Source organism: Mycteria americana, chromosome 3, assembly GCF_035582795.1.
Source record: "Mycteria americana isolate JAX WOST 10 ecotype Jacksonville Zoo and Gardens chromosome 3, USCA_MyAme_1.0, whole genome shotgun sequence".
Taxonomy (NCBI): domain Eukaryota; kingdom Metazoa; phylum Chordata; class Aves; order Ciconiiformes; family Ciconiidae; genus Mycteria; species Mycteria americana.
The window spans coordinates 8,348,011-8,367,073 of record NC_134367.1 but is presented as its reverse complement, the minus strand read 5'-3'; the positions used below and the strand labels follow the sequence as shown (position 1 = coordinate 8,367,073).

At 42.3% G+C, this 19,063-nt stretch overlaps 1 protein-coding gene across 4 annotated transcripts in view; it reads right to left on the bottom strand.

Annotated features, from left to right (window-relative positions):
- Positions 1-11: 11 nt before the first annotated feature.
- Positions 12-19,063, bottom strand: part of ITSN2 (intersectin 2) — a 90,382-nt gene continuing 71,330 nt past the window's right edge. For 3 of the 4 annotated variants that reach the window (XM_075497810.1, XM_075497812.1, XM_075497811.1), the window contains exons 29-39: positions 8,976-9,097; positions 7,964-8,070; positions 7,145-7,328; positions 6,187-6,285; positions 5,847-6,014; positions 4,768-4,980; positions 3,925-4,046; positions 3,313-3,395; positions 3,067-3,150; positions 2,608-2,781; positions 12-1,453 (exon numbers count right to left, since the gene is read on the bottom strand). In XM_075497810.1, the coding sequence (XP_075353925.1) occupies positions 1,296-1,453; positions 2,608-2,781; positions 3,067-3,150; positions 3,313-3,395; positions 3,925-4,046; positions 4,768-4,980; positions 5,847-6,014; positions 6,187-6,285; positions 7,145-7,328; positions 7,964-8,070; positions 8,976-9,097 (1,514 nt within the window). In that variant the 3' untranslated portion in view covers positions 12-1,295. Of the gene's footprint in view, positions 1,454-2,607; positions 2,782-3,066; positions 3,151-3,312; positions 3,396-3,924; positions 4,047-4,767; positions 4,981-5,846; positions 6,015-6,186; positions 6,286-7,144; positions 7,329-7,963; positions 8,071-8,975; positions 9,098-16,795; positions 17,247-19,063 lie in introns of those variants that run through there. The other variant, XM_075497814.1, reaches the window with a different exon arrangement.

Genomic DNA, 19,063 nt, shown 5'->3' with positions numbered 1-19,063 from the left:
TTAGAAATACTGAACCACAGAAAACTGTTAAAAGTAACAGAGGTTGACTCAGCCCTGTAACAGGAGGGTACGCAGGCGGCAACCGGCTGTGAAACTGTCAGACATCAGGAGGTATTGCTGCACCCATGGAAAACAAGGGCACATCCTGTTCAGAATTGCATGCTGTGCTTCTTCAACAAAGCAGTTCAAGGAGGCAGTAAAATGGTCACAACGTATCAAACCCTTTATAAACAAACTCTTTTTTTTTTTTTTTTTAAACCATCCCTGATTTTGGTGCCAAGAGAAAGTTTTTGCTTTCAACCAATCTCATTTTACAGATTCATGTTGGGGTGACAGTTCCCCCCAAGAAAACCTTTTAAACTTGTAATAAACTTTTCTGGAATTAATCCTGTAAGTTTTTCTCATTATTTCACATTCCCTTGTACAATAAAATATATTTTTTAAAAATCACTATGCATCAATAAACATCTGTAGACAAATTACATTAATAAACTTATATTTTACTCTCTATATACATGTTGGCAATGTCAAAGCTTCAAGATTCACATGGAGGTCTGCAAGACCAAGGAAATGTACACAAATAACTTACATTTAAGAAAAAAACCAAAAGCTGAAGAGTATTTTTTCCACATTATTGTGGGTCACAGTATTTAAATTTTTTTTTTCTAGTTATTCTTCACAACCACATTGTCTCAGCAGAGAATGGTGAATCAAACTGAAGCGGAAAGAAAAATCAAGTAGCAGTTACTGATTTCAGTGCAGAACTAAGTCAAGTAAAGAACTACACTTGATTCTTAAAGAATATATATCGGAGACTTCTCCAGTGCTAAGGCTTCTTCAGCATTTAATCTTTAAAACTATCATCCTGAGACGGGAAGATTCCAGTGGATATCACTTTTCAGATTTCAAATGGAATGATTCTAGTGCTGAGCTTAAACCATTCCTCAGTCTATATGTTAGACTAAGTGGTAAAATATACATACATCTTGATGCCACATTTCTACTTAATACTTTTTATGGCCCTGAAAATGGAAACATTGGCATCCAAACCCAACATAATCCAACATAATAAAAAGGCACTGAGCTATAGTACTGTATATACAGTAACATTTGTGTTTGCATAGATCAACAACAACTTTGAACGCTGCAAGGAACTAAATGCAACCAGTAACTAAGAGGAAATACGGAAGCAGCAGGAACTCTTGCTTAATAACCAGCGTGGGGCAAGGAATCTTTTACAAAAAAATGTTCAGGCTGTCAGCTTCAGTTGTCCTTCATAAATTAAAAAAGGGTTCTTAGAGGAGTGTTTTCTGATCAAAGAGCTGCAGGTCAAAACGGACCCAGACTTCTCCTGTTGGAACTTCATGCAGCAGTAAGTGTTTAGTCGTAGGGCCTTTGCTTTCTTGTTCTGTTCTGATTTTTGCTACTGGAACTTCAGTGCGACCCAAAAAATCTGTTGGGCAAATGAATAAGAAATTTCATTAAGCAAAGACATTAAGCTTAGAAAATCTGAAAGTATCAGGTTAAGCAGCAATGGTGCATAGTATGTGTTCAGTTCCAGAGCACTGCTCCCAGGCTTCCTGTTTGACTAGCCCTCAGCCCTGTGTAAATCAGCCAGCGGTGACAAAAAAGGGTCTTTTTAAAAGACAAAAATGCTATGGAATTAGGATGGAAAACATGCCTTTATGTGACAGTTTGATCTAAGGGCTTTGAAAATACAGTTCCCTTTCAGAAACACAATTTCAAATGTTCTCCTGTCTTAGAGCTGGAAGGTCAGAGTTAAGTGATGGAACCTGTTTAAGTCAGCTGCAGTGCTATGAAAACAATAAAAAAAACCCCTTAACTATTTTGGTTCAGCCAACTTTTAATTAGGCTTATGTATCATTCTTTTCACAAGGACAATGACCTTGAACAACTGCTGCCACTTGCAGGTTTACAGTCCTATTCACAAATTATACGCTCTTTGTGGCCATTTCATATTTAAGCATCTTTGTGTGTGTGTGTGCATTAAAAAGTTTACCATGAACTGAAAAAACAGACTCAGCTGTCCAATGGGGAGGAGCAGCGTAGCAAAGTCACGTTACCTCACAGGAGAAAAGACCGAGCTATAGTTACACATAGCGCAGCTCAGGTCAAGGCAGCACCTCGCAAATCTGAAATAATCAACTGTGTGTCAGGGCCCTGAAAAAGCACTTAACCTTTTAAAGAGTACTAGAAGCTACCGACTGCCAAAAACGTGTTCAGTGTCCAAGCAAAAAAGGAAAGCTTATCAAGCTGTTGCTGTGCAAATACAACCTAGCACCTTATTTTTGGGCATCACCTATAGTGAGAGAGAAAAACGTCTGCTTTCAACTTCTCCGTCTCCCCAGTCTGACAAAATAATAATTCTCTGTCCAATACAAAAGCCAGAGTAGGATCAAATCTGACTGCCCTGAGCTGTTGGCTCTGGAGGGCTATTGAACCTCTTGAGTAAGGAGGCATTGTTTTTACACAGCATTTCTCAGGAAGCAATCATACCTACAGGCTCTTGGAACTGCTGGTGAGGAACTGTGTACCCCAAGTCAGAAAAAAACCCTTTCTTTTCCTAAAACAAGTGTTCACACTTACCATCGGGTGAGAACTGATCTCTGTCAAACATGGTGATACACAGGACATCCTGGTACAGATCCTTAATGAAGAACTGGCAGTTGAAGTTCCACTTGGGGTTCAAGGTGTCCTGCAGGGTCCTCGTAGTGTAGCTCTGAGAGCCCATGCTGATTTCACAATACGGGTTGCTCTTCCCTAAACACAGAACAAGCAGTGAAACACCTATGCAGCGCAGAAACCTCCCTCCCCGTCTGGAGGCTGCTCCCCATCGATGCTGCTGTCCAGGAGGTGTGGGTCAGGCAATCCCTATATCCCAGAGCAGCACAGAGCCGGTTCTGCACTCGGTCCTCTGAAACAAAATAATGGCTAATTCGTTCAGAAGCTGGGATCCACAGTTTCTCAAAGCACCAAACTCCTCTCAGCAAGCCTTTCCAAACGTTGCAGGAATCAAAGTGATTTGACACTATTTTCTTCACTTACCATTGGGCTTACAGGCCTTTAGCTCTGTTGCTTCAATCACATGCACCATCAAGCGTCCTATTCCTGAGGTCTTCTGTGAGCGAGCTGGGAACAAAGAAGTCAGAAATAAATGGATTGGTTGCAACCGTAAAAACTGGCAATAGACCTGAAGAGGGAGATCCTACGCAGACACTGTGGCATCCTCCAGAAAAGGCCCTGCCCATGTGTCCAGGTGGACGAGAGGGAAATACAGAACCTGGTAGGTACCTTGATAAGCCTTTTCACGTTTCTTCTTCTCAGTTTCGATGTACTGCTCTGATGCTGCTTTAATTTTCTGGACCCAGGCAGTGCTGCAAAGAGCAATCGCTATGGTCAGGGTCATACCACAGGCAGGGAATTCCTCAGTATCAGTGACTCTGCCCCAGTCTCTTGCCATTTTTTCACCCACTGGGTTTCAAAGGCATCACGAATCAAATTAGTTCAAGGACTAAAGCGATGGAGGTTTTGGATTTAATCTTATGCTGCATTTCCACATAAGCCTAAATAAATGAAAGTGGAGCTGCTGTTTTATTAAAGACTGCCCAGGACTGGGGAAGAATCCTATGGGATGCTGCACTTTGCAGCTCTAAACTATTCTATGTGACTGTAACATCGAGGAGCAGTAGATGAGCCTCTGGATTCCACTGTGAGAGCTGCTGCACAAGCAGAACAAAGTGAGAGAAAACTTGTAATTCAAATAAGAGTCAGACGAATTTATTTCCTCATCGGGAGACTAAACCCTGTTCTTGAGCCCAGAGACCCCCACGTCTGCTCACTGGAAACACAGCCTACAGCCACGATCAACAAGTTTAAGCTCAGATCTGCATTTTCACTACTCACCGCTCATTAATGTTGTCAGTTTTAAGCGTGTAAACTCTGTCAATGTGTGATATGTGGAAAACTGGCTCATCACTTGAAGGGTCTGTGGGCAATTTCACTAGGACTTCATTAAGGAAAACAGGCTGAAAGAAAAGCAAACATCACTGTGGCAGCGTCACCCTGACAATAAGCGGAAACCCTACAAGGATGTTTAAATACATTGTTTTACAGTAGGGAAAATGAAAGTCGTAGGACACAGGATGAACAGTCAGATCACCATATAAAGGATGTGAGAAAGGACTGAGAGAAAAATTACTCTGGCGATACACCACATTCCGTCTTCCTGGATTAAGAGCTTTGTGAAAGGGGCAGGACTGCGTAAGCAGGGCTGCAGTGTGGAGCCTGGAAATCCTGGAAATCTCCCAGGTTCCCTGTCGGAAAGCAGCCCTGATACTTAAACTTATCTCCCCAACTCCAAAATCTTGAGAACATGCACTGTGTGGACACAGAGACTGAAGTTTTGCACCTTTTACTGTTTTCTAAAGAAGGACAAGTATTTTCTTGTGGATGCAGGAACTTGTGCAAAATTAAGTCCAGGCTCCTGCTTCTGAACATTCCATTCAGCTGCTCAGGCACGATGCTATTTCTGCCCTTTCACCCCAAAGTGGACAAAAGTGTTTATTAAACCAAGACACAGAAGCCTGGCCTTTTCCAGGGACTAAGCCAAACGGCATATGTGCCCGTATGACAGCAAACGATCAGCTGGAGCCAGACAGCTAATCTCAGCAGAGAGAACGGCACTCCTCATCAGAATGCCAGGTCCCACTGTATCAACATGACCACGGGGCACCTCGATTCACTCACCATTTTGTACATTTTGAACTGGGAGTTGGATTTGGGGCTGAACAGTTTATCGGAGCCAGAAGAGACAAACTGTTTAACCATGTAGGTGAGCAGGAGGAAGTCATTGAAAAGGAAGCCGTACAGCTCCTTACTGCTCTTGGCCTTGTACAGCTTGCCGCTGTGCAGGAGCTTCCGTGGTCCCAAGCAGTTTGTGAGGGAGTTGAACACCGGTTGCTAGGAGAGACAAAACCCATTAGCAGCAGCAAGTTAATGCAGGCATCAGTTCCTGCTCCTCTTCCCAGCGGAGATTGCTCAAGCTGCTCAAAATGCTCTTCTCTTTTGTTTAATGAATTTAGTTACAAATGAAGAGAAGGGAAACTGTTTTATGATCTGCCATGGTATCAGCACTACTCCCAGCTTAAAGTAGATTTAAGCCTTACCAACCACATACACACGGGTCTGACTGGATGAAGGCATTTATCTCACGGCCACTTTTCTGTTGTCCAGAAGCTGTGTTTAAGATGAGCCTGCAGAGTCTGCAGTCAGGTCACCTCTTAGAGGTACGTGATTAGGTGATGGAACTAGGACAGACCCTCTGGGCCTGTCAAGCCCTGGTTCCTTACACAGCCAGTGGAGGACTGTCACAACACCTCCTTTTGAAGGCTGTCCTGAAAAGTACAGGAGCCTGAACCCCACATACCTTTGAGGATCTGGCACTGAGGGTTACTGTGCCCTTTCTTCATGAAGGAAAACCCTGGGAAACACACTCAGTGAAATTCCACATACTAACACCTGACTTAGCCCAAAGGTAGCACGAGCAGAACGTCGGAGGCAAGACTTACTTCTGTTCATTTAACCGTTTAAATGGCATCAGTTTTAAGCTGATAAACCGAGATTTCTCCACTGCCAAAATCATGCAAAAACAATGAGGGCTCATCACATTATGGCTGCAAGCAATATGTAATAAAAGGTTCTCTGCCAAGAGCTCAGCAATAGATCATGTTCCAATAACGGATGTGAGCAAGGACCCCCACTCCCCTCCCAGCCTTTCTGAAATGACTCTGCAAAGTCTCCGTCGTACAGCGTATTAACGCGGCTACCTCAGCAAGACCTTCGCACTGGACGTGGGACTGTATCCATTCCAGCCTGTCCGAGTTCTCTTTCTCACGCACCCCTTCATTAACTTGAGAGCACAGCTCCTCCGCACGCTCCAAGGCAAGCTTGAGGTTACTGTGATCAGGGTGATTTTCTGGAGTGTTCTCTAGAATCTGGTATGGATCAAAAAGGAGAGAAAACAAGATCAAAACAGAGGTAAGCACAGGTACCGCTTCTCCGCACTCTCAGAGAAATCCCCTTAAAGGGACAAGGCTTTTTTTTGCTTTTGCTATTGAGATCAAACTCAAAAGCATTCACCTACAAAACCTCACTTAGGGTACTCACACTCTTTATGAGCAGAGGGTAGCGGGTTATTCTTTGCATAGGTTTCAGGAGGAAACTGGAGAGGGGCATTCCTTTGCAGCGAGGGTCCAAGGCAAGTTTCTATGGTGCAACCCAGAGATTTAACAGAGACATTGCATTACTCATCAAGAAAGAGTTGCCTCACCGCACTGAAAACTGTCTGATCAGGTTCATTTTTTCAGGCATTCCAAGAAATCCTAGATTTTTCAGTAAGCAAACAATACTTGTATCTAGAACAAACAGGAAAGCCAGCGCTGTCATTGTACTCAGCCGCTTTGCCAGCATCCACAGTGATCCACAGTAGGATCACTGTTCATGCAGAATCCCTTACATTCAAAACTGTTCCAGCTTTTATTTTGACGTTACAGGCTCCACTCAGGTTGAAAGAAACCAAAGCAATGAAAGAAACAAATGCCTGCTGTCAACAGTTCTGGCATTTCTCCTTTCATGGCCTCAAAGCCACCGCATCAGCTGCATTATGGCAGCAATTCCTTATTTATTTCTGCGGCGTGCCTGCCTGTGACGCTCACGGCACACCTCTGGCCCCGGCTGCAACCCCACCGTTCAGACACACCGCACACCCCACTGAATTACAAGCGTGTTCAGAACAACAGCTTTTTTATTTCAACTCCACAGACTCTTACTCCTTCTGACAGCATGAATTTTTGGGAAGGTGCAGACACCGGCACCATAGCTTCGTGGGGTTAGTGTTACACTGAAGTAACGAGCAATGGAATGGGAAATGGAGTAATACATTAGCTAGAGAGAAAGACAGGTATATAAATAGGAAGCACACAGCGTTAACCATGGTCATCATATAAATAAACCTTAGAAGGTTCTTAGCTATTTTGCAAGATTTTACTCTTCTGGGTTATTTTGATCTGGTTGGGCTCCTGTCATTGAGGAAAGGAGAAGGCACAAAAGCTACTGAATAAGATACCTTTAAGTAGTCTTTGAAATCAGCATCTTCATCAGTTTTCTGCTGCAGCAACGAAGCTCCATTAAGCTGGCAGCTGCAGAACCGAATGTAGGCCTGCATGTGAGAGAGCTCTGCTGCTAAGATGTCCCCAATCATCTGCACGGGCATTTTTTCTCCTCCTGTTTTCTTACGCACTCGCAAGGCTCTGAAGAGGAAAGAAATCACCATCCAACTTTGCTGCCAAGTCTGCGAGGCCAAAATCAAGATCCTGACAACATCCATCTCTGAAAGGAGGCAAGCCTGCGAGGTGAATTCCCTTACACAGCACGGGCGCTTCCAGGCGGCGCAGGGTCCAGCCTGAACCCCCAGAAAGTCACCGGCACAACACACCGAGCTGGATGATCTGCCTGATGGGGGCTGCGGGACTGAGACTCTCCTCTGAGGTTTCTGGGACAGCCGGCATCAATCTCTACATTCAACCAGCATCCCATTTCAATGAGTTATTAGCCACTTTGTCTCTCCAAAGTTTATTTTTAGAGAACAGAAGGTTGCTTTGCAGAAAACCGCGAAGAATACCTCCTGTGCATGTGCTTTTGTGTAGGCTCTATTTCTAAGGTATTATAGCAAATGTGCAACTGTTATTGCTGTTTATTCCCCTCTCTTAACAACTCCTTCTTTGTGAGGTAGTCTGAATGCATTTAGCTGTTCTGAATGCATGCATGCACAGGAAATAATCAGGAAGGACAGAAATATTTACTATAAAACCAGAAAACTTCCTGGGGAAAGGAACAAGAGAATAAAGATGAAGAGGAAAACATAAAAATGTGGGTCAGTACTCACTTCAGTAACTTTGTATTTGACATGATGAGTTCCTTCCAGTTCACAAAGATCAGCCCCATTTCTCCTTCTGCGAGGCAACCCGAATCAGCCATTGGTTTTTGGAAAACCTGCAGTCAGAAAATCAGAAAGGTGAGCAATTCTTCAGAAACAGAAGCAGCTCAGCCTCTTGTTCAGCCTAGCAGTGATTTTGCTTTTTTTGAATGCTCAGTGTCCCAATTCAGGAGAAGTTAAAAGCAATTCCTTACTAGCACTTGTGACAGCTGTTGCTATTTTTCCTAAGTGTGTGACCTCATTCTGACGCCGGCATCACCATTTGCGAAGCAGGGACAAGCACTGGGACCTGCAGGCTGACCGTTCCGCAGAAGAGCATTCCCGTGATTTCAGAGTCAATTGCTACACAAATTACACTTACGCACCACACCTATCCCCATACCCAGAGCACTCATAGTCCACCAGTGTGCAGAACTACAGCTTCTTTCAGGGACCCTCGGCACAGTACCTCTGGACAGCAGAATACCTGTGTAACTCACTCTGTTTAACACCTTTAACACTTCACCACACAGGTGTTTTATATGGAGAGGTCAAGTCAGACGCCCAAGACCACGTAATGCTGGCCAGTTCCTGCCCTGCCTAATGAGGTGGTCGTGCTTCCAGAAATAAAATCAGAGATAAAGGCAGACAATAAACTTTTATGGTGCTTATACAGCTTCTGTCATGAGCCTGTGCAGCTTTGCCAGCTGCCGCAGCCCAGCCCATCATCTTTACACTGAACCCAGACACCAAAGAACAGGATTTGGAAAACAGGAAGGTCCTCGTAAGACGGTGGCTTTCACAACGTAATGTTTTTGCTTGGTGGACAACCACATAACATTCGCTAGAAAGGAAGGTGCTCACACAACCTCACTTTCTTCCTCTAGCATTTCACAACTTGTAAGAATCCTTTTATTGCTATTATTCAATAGGACAGAGGTGATCTTTTTCCAAATGCATTTTCACATCCAAGACATCTCACCTCTAAGACGAGCTGAAGATCGTCCATATACCTTTCTTCTGTCTGAATGAGTTCATGAATGTAGCCCTGCCTTTTCCTTTCCATTGGTTGCATAGTGTCAAGGCTTTGGAGATCAGCACACCCTACAAGAAGTAAGCCAGTAGTTTAGATCCCACTCAGGCCATCGGATCTGATGAATTCACAAAATTGCATCAACAGACACCAGCCTACGGTTCAGACTATATACACAATGGTAAAACCCTGTCCACAACAGCAGCAGTTCAAAATCGAGTGATGTAGCAATCGACCCCCTCCCCCCTTTATGTCATTTTTTAGCCTGTCACCCTTTTATTTCTTCAAACATCCCTTGTTCTTGTCCTGTGGTGCAGAATAAGAATTCCTGACTTCCTGCCGCTCCATTTGCCTCACGATTTTTCTCATCTCTTCCCTTTTCTGCCATACCGTTTCGAAACTGCGATGTTCTCTTACCTTATGCAATGTCTTTTGTGAGATGAAGTCATCTAGAATGTATCTGGTTCTGACTGATGACATTGCACCTTTAATCTCCACCCCATTTCTAAAGTACTCTATCTTGGTTATTAATTGATGATACAAACCACCAGTACAAATTTGTAAAGTTATAAGGCATAACGTTATAGTTGCATAACTTCGCAGTTGCACAACTTTTTTTCTCATTTAGAAACAAAATGAGGCTGAAACATGTTGAATTATTTTTAGGCATCAAGTATACATAATCAAAATCATGCAGAGGAAGACGCAGACCTTCAGTGACACAAACCCCAAGTTTTCTGTAAGAACATGCAGACCCTACAGCTTCACACTGCTTTTTCGCTACTGTATACATGTTAGTAAGCGTGACAACAATGTTTGAAATTTAGTAGCCAAATCAAAAACTGGTAAAAGCAAAGTGGTGAATATGTTTAGATGGGTAAAGGAGAGCACAGAAAGTCAAACTCTGATCCTTCTGATCACACGCTAGCAGAGTACTGCCAAAGTAGCAGGATAGGGAAGAATAAAAAAACAATTACAGAGCATTTGAGAACATACATCTAGTGCTTGATGTAATGATAGCATCAGATTTTAAAACAATGTGAACTGTGGATTTTGCAGAATAGCAGAAAGGACACTTAGCAGAACGGACTCATTTAGATCCAGCATTTCTAGAGGAACGATACTTTCTGAAAGCTTACAGGTGTTGTGAAAGGCAGCGTGACCTACAGCACGAAGGGCTGCGTCTCCCTTGTCACCCTAGGACACTAGAATGTGACTTTATTCTATTCACTGCCAATGTATAGATCTGTTTATGGGAAGGCTGCTCTAAATAATGAAATGCAAATGAGTTAGTAATAAATTGGGGGGGAGGGGGGGGAACCCAAGAAACACGGAACATCTGGCTAAACTTGATGTGACAGTGGCTTCATGGGAACCTCCCAGGCTTGTGCGCTTCCTGCTGCACAGGCATCAAGCTGCTCTGAAGGAGCAGCAACCTTCAGCAAAAGAACACCACTTGTCACATGAAGTTTTACGATACCATTCGAAGTACTTTAACAGGGAAACCCTTTGACCAACACAAAGAAGTAAAACAGTAAAGGCAATAGCTACATTCAACATCAGGACTTTTCCGTTCTGGTTTGTACCCCTAAGGAGGATCACAGATCTTAAGCTTGTCAGAAATAAAATGCCACATTTTATTGAAGAGATCTGGGATTGCAGCTCTTTTGATCATGCAGAATGCTGCTTCTGGCCCTAGTTATTCCCAAAGTTACAATCAGGCCAAAACGAGATGAAAAAAAGGAGCAAAGTTACAGATCAAAGTGATTCCTGTGGAGTTTGGTATCTCAATCCATTCAGATGGACTGTGGCCGATGTGTGCTACTTCTGGATTCTAGCGTCACTCTGTAGTTTGTACAGGACTGAGTTTAAGCCCACCTGGTTCCTAAGACATTAAATTTTAGGATAATTAAGGGCTTGCACAGTAACCAGACTTTATTTGTCCAGATTTGGAAGTCTCAGCTTTGACCACGTGGTTCTCTTTTCTACTGCAGGGTACTCCTGCAACAAAAGCAGGGGCGGACTGGAGCTCCTGTTGCTGTTTGCTTGTATCGCAGCTGTTGGAACAACCCACACGCTGGATTTGTGTCTGTCTCATGCTGTCTACTTAAAGTGGAAGCAAACACGGGAAGGAAAACAGGCCTTTTTTATGCACCTAAACTAGATCTGGTTTATAAGCTCCTTATCAGATACAAAAATGCAGTTAAATGAACCGCCTCCTGCACTAACCTTGCATTTGGACTGTCAGCCTTTGGGGTGAAGGGATGAGTGTTATTTTGTATTTAAATAAGCACTAGTGAAAATGCCCCAAATTTTGATGGGTCTGATGACACTGGTATAAAAACACAGTATGCAATCCACACACCTGATTTTAGAGGGTGAGTTCAGGCATTTGGATCTGAAGTGAAGACAAGCGAACGAGACGGAGAATAAAACAGCCTACCTAGTGCATTTGCCAATGCTTTTCCAAAGTGGCCACAGCAACCCATGGGCTCACTGGTACGGAAAGGGTGGACCTGCATCTCTACCCATTCTCCTCCCACATTCCTGTTCCCTCCTTTCCTTGCATCAGTTCTGGCACTTATCTGACTCCCAGCTCACACCCTGGCAGCAAATGAATCCCGAGGGGGAAAAAGAAAACAGTAGTTCTCTGCTAGTTTAGCGGCCAGGAATGTGCGTGGAAGCAGTAAAACTGCCTTTTTTGGCAGCAGAAAGCTGTTGGTTTGGCTTCTGTCTTGTGAAGCTTCATCCCAAGCTCCCCATACAGCTAATGAAGAGCAGGGAGATTTTTGGGAGCGCCTGCAGAGGGGAATCTCAGCTGCCCACCCTCTCTGGACTAGATCGGAGGTTTACATTACCTCTGGAGGGCAAGCCAGCCTGCCTCTTCCACCGAGAGCAGGGTGCTGCCAGGCTGTTCAGACAATCCGGGGCATGATCTGCCCAGCTCCCTCCGGAGAACATCATCTACTGGAGCAAGCAGTGGGTGTCTGGTACCTTTGAAACTTAGGGGATAGCAAGAGAGCGATGCCTACTACAACTGTGATAAATCCTGCTCTCCAAGACGAGGAAGCAGCTGTCTCGCAGGGGCAGGGTAAAACAAGGTGGAGAGTTTATAAACAGGAAATCCCAGTCTCTAATGTTATGGTTAAAATTATACTTCCCTCTCCAAATATACCTGAACAAGAAATACTTTCTTCCTACTAACATAACTAACCCTGCACGAAAAACTACCGAGTTTCACAGTTAAAAGACGTTCTACTCTGCAGGAGGTTCAAATGCCTGAAAAACACAGGAGGCTGGGGGAGAAAACCCTTCCAATTACTGACATATTTTGGACTTGAGTACATTCAAGGGGAAGAATGACACTTTCTGAAGAAAAGAAATCCTCCAATGAAAGAAAGATGAATGAGACCTAGCACCATTTCAAAAACTTTCCTTTTTTTCCTTTGTTAAAAAAGGGGAAGTGAATTAAAATTCTTCACTTAAGAGCCAATTCCAGAGAATTGAGGTAAAAACCAGATGGATAAAAGGCTTTCAAAGATACCCAGAGCTGCTTGGGCAGTGAGGGCTTTGTTCCCTTCCCCAACGAACTTCCCCACTCAACGAACAATGAAAAAACTATATTAAAAATGACAGCTCTGGAAAGACATCTTAAGCCTCAAACATGAGCTCAGGCACTTGTCCTGAAGGATCTATCTATAGCAGAGGCATCGCTGCTTTGGGTCACCCGTGAAGACTATTTAGAGGTAGAGGTGGCCTAAGTAAACTGCATTTATAAGGAAATAGCTTGATTTGGTTAGGGTTGTGAGTTTTTTTGGGGGGTGTGGCTTTTGGGGTTTGTTTTGGGTTTTGTTTTGGTTTTTTTTTAATTATTTTTGTTTGGTTTTTTAGCTCAAGCCAGTTGACATGGCTAGAAAAAGCAGTTAAGGGTTGGGGTTTTTTGCCTGTATTAGCCTGCCTCTATTTTCCCAGGCTACCATAGAAAGACTTCATCTCACCATGAAGTACCACGGGCTGGCATTAAAACAGTCCCTTTAGTACAGCCAGAGAACAGACCGATGGCATCACGGGACATCACCCATAGCCATTTTACAATCTCTGCTGGCACACATAAGGCTAATTCACTTGCAATGTACTCCTGTCACTGCCCGTAGCCGTCAGTAGCCTCTCTGCCTACTGAAACCCATGAAAGGAACTAAGCCAAGAAATTTGCTGCTGTGGAAAGGCTGGTTTCGATCAGGCCCTGGGAAACATAATCAATCTCCCCTAATCAGTAAATGCAGTATACTCTCTCTGCTACAACAGAAGAAATTTATGATTCAATTTTCAAGAGGTAAAAAGCAAAATCAAGTCGCTCCGTCACAGAGCCAAGTAACATAATGCTCGTACCAAGCTATTCAGATGGGAAAAAATCCTCCGCAGATGGACAAAAAAACACAACAGACAAACTAGATCCTTTTATGTGTCCCTTTAATAAAATACATTTGCATAGTTATCTTACAACTTTGTTTGAAAACAAAGATGAACAATTGCCTCATGCTAAGCACAGCCTGCATTTGCATGTCTTAACAATCATCCCCAAACATTAATACTCTAGCTCGAAAAGAACAACAAAGGAGATTTTAAGGTAGCACACACCATTACGTAGCGGTTTTATTAATTCATTACATTAAAGTAGCATGACCCTGTAAGCAGCTCCCAACACTACTACAGGCCAAGGTTTGTCGGCATTCCTACGAGCAGACTTATTTACAGGTGTTTTCAACCCAACTCAAAGAAAATCACACAGGGATACGATCTGACCAAGCATCGAGATGGCATAAATATTCAATGACTGGTAGGAGACGCTTCAATTATTAGCGTGTAACATTTTTGATGGAGCTTTATGCCTTCTGCACTCCTAACTGTAACATTATTAACACTGACATTACGATAGTGCTTTGTATGCTTTCACAGCCCTTCACGATCACTGACTACTCGCACACCCCAGCCCTGCAACCGGGTCTTGGTGGTGGCACAAGACTTTCCTGCATGGATCTGGTTGCTGGATCAGGAACTAGCTCTGTAAACTAAGCTTTTGTAAAACTACGCTTTTGTAGGTTGTTAGTCTGTTATGCAAACTAGACAGTTACAAAATTAGGAAGCGTTTCAGTACCTGTTCTTGTGCATTTACAGCATCATTTACATTCTTACCCCCAATTACACCATGGCCCCTGTTCCCTGCTGGCCCACAGGAAACAATATTAAGGAAGCACTATGCTGCAGGCAACATCATATTTTGCTTTCCTGGTTGGCTTCAGTTTTAACTGTTAACCTTGTGTGGCTCTGCGCAACATTTAGATTCTGTGCTCTTCACTGGGGACCATCAGTTCAACAAGTAACTCTATTTTCCACCTTGTCCTTAGTTCCAAAGCCAACCTTTTTCACCCAAATAAGGGATGAACACTTCAATGCTAGTTTTACTTGGCTGACTGGGATGACAGCTGAACCCAACTCTACGGACTTTCATCAACAAGACAGTGGACTGCACACAAGCAAAGAAAAAGTAACATTTTTGAAATAAAAAGTCTGATTGAAACCCAGCTTTTATTAGCTACACCTCTTCAGTGATACAGAACATTATTTTAAAATAATCTTGCCTTAAATACATCCTCTGCATAGTCTTTCCTATCGATGATCTGAGGTACATATACAATACTTTCTGCACCAGTGTGCGAAGGAGAGCAGAGCTCTCAGGTGATTGTGCTTGAGCTGTGTTAGACAGACTTTTGCAGTAGAGATAAATGCTGAAGGCAGGGACTACGTCTCTTTCAATCAGCATTATTAAGGTGTATTACTATTATCGTTATTACAGTTAGAGAATTTAGAGTGTATGCGGGTAATACTGAAACATGAAAAGGTAACCGTGAAAGCCCCAAGTGCTTCATTTCAATACTCATCAGTTCAAACTGAGGGGCAGCTGTTTCAATAATTATCAGTGCTCATATCTGCATACCCAACTATGTATTTCACACTACTTGTGTGAAACTGTACCTAATACTACCCTAATCTCCAATTGTATCATCTAAAAAAATGGGTAGAACGCCAGCTGGTTTTGGAAAATGCCATGTAACTATTTCCCAGAACATCCCAGACAGGATGTGAAGTTGTTTTTCATTTTTTTCAAAGACAATTAGTAGCAATTTGGCATTCAAGGAGAACTGTCACTGAACATTAGGAAGTCAGTGTGGCTCAAATCCCACAGGTCAACAGTGCCTTTTAGAACTGGGATAATTTATAAGATCATCTAATTATTAGACTACGGTAGGTGACTGCTTGATGCCACTGGTGTAGCACAACACACTTCAGCCTGTATTAAACAGGCTTTCAGTGAGAAATTCAGAGAAGGCAATTCAGGGTGATTAGCATATTTTAGTAGAAACACTTAAAATGTACTTTCATAAGGAAATCGAGTCAGCTAGAATATCTGAGGAATCATCTAGCACAGCATTTGCCTACAATAGCATGATTTCATTCTATAACAAAATACTGGTTTAGACAAAATACATCCAGAATAAAAACCCATTTCTAGCTTTATGTAGGCACATTGCTGTAGTCCGTATTGCACAAAAGATACCTCTCTGAACTAAAGGGCACATTTACATTATTTGATCAAGTATATTAAATACATAACATCTTACTCCTTCTGTAGAAATTTTGGAGAAAGGCTTTTAAATCTCTGCAATTGGACTAACCTTTTCCTGACAGTACCTTCACAACATTCATATATATATATATATATATATATATGTATATAGTAAACAAACAGTGTTCTGTAAACATTTCTGATTGCATAAGTGACCTTTGCTGTTTTGTAACCAAGTTCAGGAAACCAACTAAATTAAATACTGTGTCTACTAGATCTCTCCTGTTGTTACAGGAGCACAGAACTATTTAATCAGACAAGTAGTCTGCTATTAAGTTAATCCTTTTATTTCAAGGGGTATCAGGGTTATAGTCCTGAAGTCCTGGTCCCTCCCTCCCCCCAAACTAATAAAACGTGGGCACCTTTACTGGACCGTACTGCTGACATGCCACAACTGTACCTTTAAGGACCACTTTTGAGCTGAGGAGTATAGTTCCATTTTTAAACCCGAATGCTCTGCCTTCAGCTCCAGGTGTCTGTTAGTGTTTCTTTTGTGGCAACATCTCTTTTATCGAGATTACCTATGTATTAGGCTGCTAATTTATTTAACAGAAAGAAGAGAAGCAGCTTTCAGATAGTACTTACTTTAAGTCACTGCAGACCGTAGCCAGATAAAAATACTGTTCAGTACCTTTAACTATTTAATGAAGAAAAGGGGCAGGGAAAGGGTCTAGTAGCACAGAGGCTGTATAAGTACTTACTGCAGTAACTAGTACATGTTTGCTGTTTGCTAAAACTGAAAGCAAATATGAATTACAGGAATAAAGTATTTAAAGGAAGGAGGTTGTTTAGGGATAGGACACATCCAGCCAAAACAACCTGAATTCCTGCTATAGTACTACTGTGAAGGAAGAAAAAAATTACAATATCCTCCACTCTATGCTTAATAGTTCTTTCCCCAGTTAAAAAGGGTATTAAAAGGCTGGATGGACTGCACCAGATCTAAATCTTAGATCTTGTAGCATGTTTGTAATCACAGTGACTATCAGCAGCAGAGACAGGTAGGGTTTGTTCTCTGGATGAGCCTTGTAGGCTGCCAATTTTAAAAGCTCAATATGCAAGAGATTAAATCAAGGCCATTAGAACAGTAATCAGCGAACATTTTAATTCTGCAAAGTATGTACATTACAACATTAAAAGAACACAACTGCCCATTCAAAACAGCTCGGATAAACTGTGCAAATAGTGGGTCTTTGTGTGTCTGCAATCCCACCATGCAAATGATAACTTGATATGCATGCTAATGATCTACAATTATCAATACCAAAGAAAAATACTAAAGGAAACAAGAATGAACAGCAGTGAAAGCCACACAAAGACCCACTATCCTTTCTGCTTTTACAAATCAACTGTAACTGTAGATTATAAGAAAACCCACAAAAACCTAATTTCTTGACTGGATCTAACGTTCAAACGAAGCAAAAGGATTGAGTCAGAGATATGTGAGCAGGGCTGGCCACCCTGCCTCCACGCTACAGTCAAACTTGGATAGTGGGTCTCTGAGGTGCTTTCACACTGGAAGACAACATTGGGTCCTAAAAAAAACAAAAAAAAATGAAGGATAAAATGAACATAAATTTGAAGAGTGAAACATATGAGTTCTATGGACAAAGACAGAACAACACCAAAGAGGTCAGAAAGGAATGACTAACGTTCAACTTTCTCAAAACAGACATCATGAGCTACTACTCTTGCAATTTCATATTTATAAACACACACAGTTTTAAGTACTTGCGACCAGCCGTCACTGACTCTGAAACACACTTGTAGCTGATTCACTTGAAGAAGAAAGTTTCTTCCCAAGGAAGACTTATGTTATGTAGACTCAACAACACAAGGTCAAGCCCTAGGGTTTTTTTTAAAGGCAATGGCAAAATTCCCTGAGATTTCAACAAAGCCAGGATTTATCCTGAGAAACTTGTAATGAGACATAAGAAAATCAGATAAAAAACTAAACTTGTAAAGTCTCAATGGAATTTATTCATAGCGGCACATAAAAATTAACCTGTTTGACTCTGTTCAAAGCCTGAAACTAAATGAAATCTTGTCTCTAGTAAGTATGTGTCCATGAAGTAGGACATACCACATCACTCAATACTCACATCAGAAACGAAGGTCTGTGCGGTCTCGAAGAGGCACTGCAAAGTCAGGTTAAAGGCAGATGTATGACATGGGCTGCAGCTGCACACACCTTGTGGGCAAGCCGGAGACTATTCCAGACCCCTGGATTTCAACCTGGAAGTTTTATCAAGCCTGACTGACATTCACCAAATAGTTTTAGAAATACAAAATGACTATGTCACTATGAACTAAGGGATTGATTTTGTATTTGATCTTTGGTAAAAGGGGTACAATTCTGGAGCTGTTGCGTAAAATCTTAGAATAAATTATTAATCTTCATGTGTTAAAAAAATGAATGTAGACCTGCAACATTGCAACTGGTAGCCTCAAAGCCATTGATACCACGAACTCTTACTCCGTAATCATAAAGAGAAGTTACTTGGCAATAACTAGAGAATTTCAAAATGTGTTGTCCATATATAGACACAGAAATGCACCTGCCACAAGCATGTCAGTTCAGAAGTTGTTTTTGCACTATGAACGTCCTTGAAAAATCGATCAGCTTCATTCACACACATTAGACAGTGGTGTACAGGAATTACTAATGATCTTTTGTGCATGGAGATAAACTTCCAGAAATACAGATCTTTGTTGTTGAAAGGACAGGACTTGCCTCAGGTCTCTAACATGTCACATCTACAAGTAAGGTTTGGGGAGGAAAAAAATTTAGGTAGATCTAGTGGTATTACTATAAACATCAAGTCTGTACCTAAGGAAACGTACACCATCATCATACGTGTGTCAAGAACAGTCTACGGAGAGAGGATCTGTTCCCAGTCTAACCAACTTTTGCCATTGCACTGGCAGAAGGCAGATCGGGTAGGTTTAAATGGGGGAAGGAGGTGTGTAGGGAATCAGGCTATGGGGACTACCTGGAGCTCACGTCTGAGCACCTGAAGCAGTAACAGATGCCTGAGGAACTGCAGCAATGCTGGGCTACGGAAAGAAAAAAAGAGTGAGCAGAAACAATAACTATACGTACATTAGAGCAGAAAGAACTGATACAACATTCAGCTCTGTGAAAGACCAGTCTCACAAAGGGAGATGAGATACCTCAGGTAAGATGAACTAGAAGCCTCTGCACACTGAGCATAGGTATGTCCACCTGGCTGAGTTGTCCAGCTCTCAGCACAAACATCTCTGAGAGATGAACTGATCTCTAACACTAAAAGACATCCAGCAACCAAGTATGCAGATGTAGCTGTCTTGCCTCCATTTGAGGTATCTAAGG